This window comes from Cryptotermes secundus, unplaced genomic scaffold (assembly GCF_002891405.2).
Source record: "Cryptotermes secundus unplaced genomic scaffold, Csec_1.0 scaffold280, whole genome shotgun sequence".
NCBI lineage: Eukaryota > Metazoa > Arthropoda > Insecta > Blattodea > Kalotermitidae > Cryptotermes > Cryptotermes secundus.
Window position 1 is genome coordinate 98,879 of NW_019720566.1, and position 6,193 is coordinate 105,071.

General features: G+C 38.0%; 1 protein-coding gene across 6 annotated transcripts in view; it reads left to right on the forward strand.

The window, feature by feature from the left end:
- The window catches only part of LOC111868757 (protein diaphanous), a 79,830-nt gene that overhangs the window by 65,443 nt on the left and 8,194 nt on the right, over positions 1 to 6,193 (forward strand). For all 6 annotated transcript variants that reach the window (XM_033753163.1, XM_023859728.2, XM_023859721.2 and 3 more), the window contains one exon: positions 1,453 to 1,539. In XM_033753163.1, the coding sequence (XP_033609054.1) occupies positions 1,453 to 1,539 (87 nt within the window). The remainder of the gene's footprint in view (positions 1 to 1,452; positions 1,540 to 6,193) is intronic.

Below are 6,193 nucleotides of genomic sequence, written 5' to 3' on the forward strand. Positions count from 1 at the left end.
AGAAGGCAAGGCCGCACAGAAGATGTTTGGTTTACGGAAAAAAGAGCCAAATGAGAGATACGCAGTACTGGTGTGGTGAATGTGAGACAGCGCTGTGTATAGTAGAATGCTTCAATGCGTACCATACTCCGCTCAAATTCTGCCACTTGCTTCCTTTGCCGAGATACCGGGCGCTCATATTATAAGGCAAGGTTATAAAACCATCTTTTAAGATCATTTTAGTGAAAGTTTCATGCTTCAAGGCGTACCATTCACTGCTCAAATTCTAAACAAACTGCTTCCATTGCCGAGATACCGGGAGCTCATAAGGTAAGGTTATAAAACCACCTTTTAAGATCATTTTAGTGAAAGTTTCATGTTCCTATCTCATAGAATTTAAGAACAATGATGAATAAATCATTTTCGAGCAAAATTTAAATGGCCGGCTGAATATATTACCGCCGGAGAGACGGCCGCGGAATTTAAATGACCGCGCAAAAGGGTTAACAACCTACAAGTTGTAACACTGTTATGGGTTTACACACTTTACAACCCTACACAATAGTCTCTTCACTCTATCTTCAGTAGGCTTCATGTATTTGTAATGTGGGAGTTATACAAGTGTCACTGAATTACACACTCCCAATACCTTCTCAGTTATCACAAACTATCACTGGTTATCACACACAAACTCTTCTGATCACACGTTCAGTTCTTCTTCCACGGCTACTAGACTTCCACTGTCTTCCATCTGGCTTCACAATTCACACTCTGTCACTCCTAATCACACACACTGGCTCACACACTGCTCAGCCGGCCTTTTATACCATTCCTTGTTGCCCTGTCTTAACAGTGGTGTCCACTGGCCTGTCACTGTAGCAGCGGCAGTGGCTCCTATGCTGTTATGCCACCGCGACAGTGGTTGTCTGACACAGCTGCTCTGCTGTTACATCACCTGGGGGGGGGTTACCGAGTGTTGCATAATGATGGAAGGAGTGGGGGTATGTGACATCACTCGTGAGACCGCAGAGTTCACGTGACCCCTACTTCCTGTTGCGCCATCCACGTCACAATATTATTATTCAGATATATGTCATGATATATTTGATTGCTGATGTCATTATAGGTGTAACTCATTAGCATATGTTACATATTTTTAATGTGGATTGAAATGCAACAGGGATATAAACATTGCATTAATGTAGTGTAGTATTAACAGTGTTGAAACAAAATTGTATTGACATAATCTGCTTTCAGTACCTTATGAGATTGTCAGCTGTTGAGGTATGTCTATGGGTTCCTGTTAACTTCAAAACATTGACAGACAAATGCAGTGTACCTAGAAGGCATTCTTCATGCTATGCATAAGTGCACATGGAATGTTAAGTCAGGCTCCTTTTCATGCTATTGAATTTGGCATGAGTATTTATTCCTCTTTTTTTTTTTTTTTTTTACCTTCTCTCTTAATTTCAGTTAGCAGACATAAAAAGGTTACTGCCACGCCTGAAATCTATGAGTTTCAAGCTCCATTATGCTGAAATGGTTCAGGACATCAAACCCGTAAGTATTCCTTGACAGTGAAGTTTGATCAAAAATTGAATGGTTACATTATAAACCAAAATCTGTGTGTCATCCCACAATTCCAAATTACGTTTAATTTCATCAAGATAGCAAGTTAAATATTAGCAAAAATACACCATATGGTATTTATTTATTTATGATTTATTTAATGACACTTTCAGCAGCTCATACTGCGTAATGTTTACTGATAGGATGGTATTGAATAATAAACTGGAAAGTTGTGGAAGGAATTGGTTGTGATCTAATTTTATGGTGCTGTCCTGTAATTTGCTTAGCTGAGTGGGGGTGGAGTCCAGCTGGGTCCACTCGGCATGTCAGCCACTGGTTGGCCTATTGTACCTGCCCCGGGTGATCATGATGATGGAGAATTTGGGGGAATGGAGACCGGTATGGGAAACTGAAGTACTCGGAGAAAACCTGCCCCAGTGTCACTCTGTNTTTCAGTTGACCTAATCCTTCCAGCTGCACTATGGCCCTCGGGTTGACTCAGCCTCTAACAGAAATGAGTACCAGGAATTAATTGAATAATTTTCCTGGGGAGTAAAGCGCGGCCGGCGCGTAAGGCTGACAACCTTACCGCCATCTGTGAGCCAATTGTCCAGATAATATGGGACCCTCATTGTCTCACAACCCTATGGGCCTTCATGGCCTGGTACAGGGATAGCTTTACGTACTTTTACCTGCCCTGGATGATAATGATGATTGAGAATTTGGTGGAATGATTGTAAGGGGAAACCAAAGTACTCAAAGAAAACCTACCCAAATGCCACTTTGTCTATCACAAATCCCACTTGACCAGACATGGGCTCAAAACCAGGCCGCTGTGGTGGGAAGCCAGTGATTAACTGCTTGAGGTATGGCACAGACTTTGCTGTCCTGTAATTTTCCTGGAAGGGCTAAGGAATTGAATTGAATTGAATTGAATTTATTTACATTCTATAAATCCTAAGTAGGTTAGTACCTTTGGATACAGAACAAGTCAAAAGGTTACATACATAAGTACAGGCAATTTTAGCTTAAAAATTAATATAACTTAATTTTACATCATTCTCTATTTACATTGAAGTATTCGTCTAAAGAGTAGAAGGAATGAGCATGTAGATAATTCTTTAACTCTGATTTAAACTTTTTAGTATCATTGCCCAAGTTTTTAATACTTTGTGGCAGATTGTTGAACACAAAAGGTCCCGAAATAGTCAGTGTCCTGAGTGAGATTTGTACCAGGCATTTCCCAAATACAAGTCAGAAACGTTATTGCCTGAGCCAACTTGCTTGTTTGCTATATGCTGGTTCAGGACCTTAGTCAGGTACAGTAAACGTTTTAAACTGGGGAAAACACTTGGTCTTAATTTCAGAACAATATGATTCTTATGCCTATTTTGCTATTGCTTTTGGGTGGGGGGGAATGCAGGTGTATGCAGGAGTATTTCTTCTTGAACAGAAAATTCCAGAAAAATGTGTGAAACGTTTGAGCATGAATACAGTAAAAAATGCTTTCCTTGTGAAGGAAGTAATGGGGAGATAAGGTGGGCCAGACTGAAACCCATGCATGTAGCAGCAGAATTAACCATTTTGCCTGGGAATAATGCACATGTGTAAAAATCTAGCAATGGCTGAAGATATATTTAGGTTTCCCCAATGTGTTAGTAACAACAACAGATAGTTCAGGTTTTCTGCCGTTTCCTGGCAACAGCAGGAGTTTTGACTTTCCCCCCATATCCTAGCAATGATGAAAATGTCCTCATTCATTTTTTTTCATTCATTTATTTATAGTTCCATAAAAATCCATAGAGGCAACTGCCTCAGATATAGAACAAGTCAATAATACAATATAGCATATAAATATACATACATAATCAGATAGTCATCATCGTCAAAATTTAAATATTCAGTACAACAAAACTACTGTACAGCAATACATTCCATATATCAAAATAACATATAAAATTACATATACGATCAAAGACCACCAAGATCCTTAATATAGTAATATAAAATCTATTTTCTTAATATATAATACACCTGTATCATAACAGTAATAGCACCTTTTTCCTGAGTATTTATTCCATAGTCCATTGCATTCTAGCAATAGGCAACAGTGTTCATTTAAATATACATTTTATTCATACATTCATTCATTCATTTATTACAGTTAAAAAATCCACAAAGGGGTCTGCTTCAAAATATAGAAGAAGTCAGCAGCGCAATATAACACATAAATATACATGCATAATCAGATAGTCATCATCATCAAAATTTAAAATACAACACAACAAAACTACTGTACAACAATACATTTCATATATCAAAATATCATTTAAGATTACATACATGATTAAAAGACCGCCAAGCCTCTTAATATAGTAATGTAAAATCTATTTTCTTAATATATGATACACCTATATTACAGCAGTGATCACACTGTTCTCAGTATCCCATTGTACTCACAGTCCATGTTCCTTTCTGAGAGAGGAAGTAATGGTGAACTAAGCTGGCTTAAATTCAATCCCATGCACATTTTTGGGTGTCTAAAACCTCCCCAGGTAGGTCATCTGCCATCATGCCAGGACAGGTGCAACAGTCAGTATGTGTAAAAAGCAAACATATAAATTACTGGCGGTGTAAAAGGCCTGTAACAGGCTCTGGAGGCCCCATAGGGTTGTGAGACATGGAGGTTCCCAAATTTTCTAGACAGATGGTGGTGAGGTTGTCAACCTTATGTGCCAGCTGCTCTTTAACCCCAGGAAGATTCCTGGTACCCATTTCTCTTAGAGACTGAGTTGACCCCAGGGCCATAGTACAACTGGAAAAATTAGGTCATTTGAAAAATCCAGTGACCACATAGGGAACTGAACCTGTGACCTTCTGTCTTGTTGCATAGTGCCCCAAGCAACATAAAGTAAAGTAAGTAAAGGTATCCCTGTAACAGACTCTGGAAGCCCATAGGGTTGTAAGATGTTGAGGTTCCCACATTTTCTAGACAGTCGGCTCATAGATGAAGGTGAGGTTGTCAGCCTTACGCACCATCCACCCTTCACCGCCAAGAATTGTCTGATACTCATTTCTGTTAGAGGCTGAGTCAAACCTAGGCCCATAGTGTGGCTGGAAGGATTAGGTAAATTGAAAAAATCTAACTCATCAGGATTTGATCCCACGACCTTCTGGCTTGTAGCATAGTGTCTCAACCAACCACGCTACCACATGCCCCTGCCCCAAGCAATATACTCATACCATACCATATTAGCCAGCACATAAAATGTGCATTTCCTCCTAAAGCTACCTCATAAGATCATCCAGTAAGAGTATATATGCTGTACTGACTGTCAATATTCCATTCTCAGTCCCCAATTTACCAGTTCCCGTGCCATTTGTACAGAGGAAGTAATGTAGAAGTTGGCTTGAATGCAACCCCATGTAAATTTTCCTGTGTATGGAACATCCCTGGGGAGGTCCTCTATCATCATGCCAAATTTGGTCAGAATGGGTGGAGCAGGGTGGAAATGTTAAAGAACAAACAGCCACATATGTTCATTCATTCATTTCATTCATTATACAATGTATATCATAAACAGTATTTTGATTGTAATGAAACTGCAGTCCAAGCTACAATACATCCTTAAGGAAATGTGAATATGAAGATTAGTTCAAATAAATGTATTATTTAATATTTTTACATAGCAAATTCTTTCATCTAGGTAGATATGAGTGATATAGTGGATTATCTGCTGTTTTAAAGTGTGTACTGTGGCTGTTTTTCCCTCCATTAAATTTTGGATAATTGAATGTCTGCCTTTCTCTGAAATATTTCATGATCACTTCATCTGAAATCCTTTCTAATTTACTGATTATGTGAGTCTTTCATCCCCCATTCGACACTAGCTATCATCTGTAAAAGCATACTTGCCCTTCCATTAGGCACCATGTTATGAAGACATGTAGGATGTGTTTTAGAATGTCATACTTGGTGAAGGCGAGTGGTCAGTTATATGCTCCACCTAAAAAAAAAGGTGATAAAAACAGGGTATCTAACTATAGACCTATTTCCATCTTGACATCTATAAGTAAAATATTTGAGAAGGTAATGTATAGTAGTTTATTAAAACATTTAAATGACAACAGCATATTAAGTAACCATCAGTTTGGATTTAGAGAAAAACGGGGGACTGAAAATGCTATTTTTAGACTTATTTCTGGAATATTAAATTCACTAAATAATAAAATGCTAGTCAGTGGGATATTTTGTGACCTGGAAAAGGCTTTTGACTGTGTTAGTCATACAGTATTACTTAATAAATTAAAGTATTATGGAATAAAGGATAAACAATACAACCTATACAAATCATACCTACAGGATAAATTTCAGAGAACTACCATTTATAATGGAACTAACAATAAAAAAGTATATTCAGGATGGCCTAAAGTAACTAATGGTGTTCCACAGGGGTCAATACTGGGACCTCTTCTGTTTATAATATATATAAATGATTTACCCAAGATATTGGAGGCAAAAAGTACACCTATTTTATTTGCAGATGATGCCAGTGTGTTAATCTCACATGCAAATCCAATTATGTTTAGAAATACAATAAACGAAGTATACAGTTTACTAGATGACTGGTTCAAAAAAACTTAA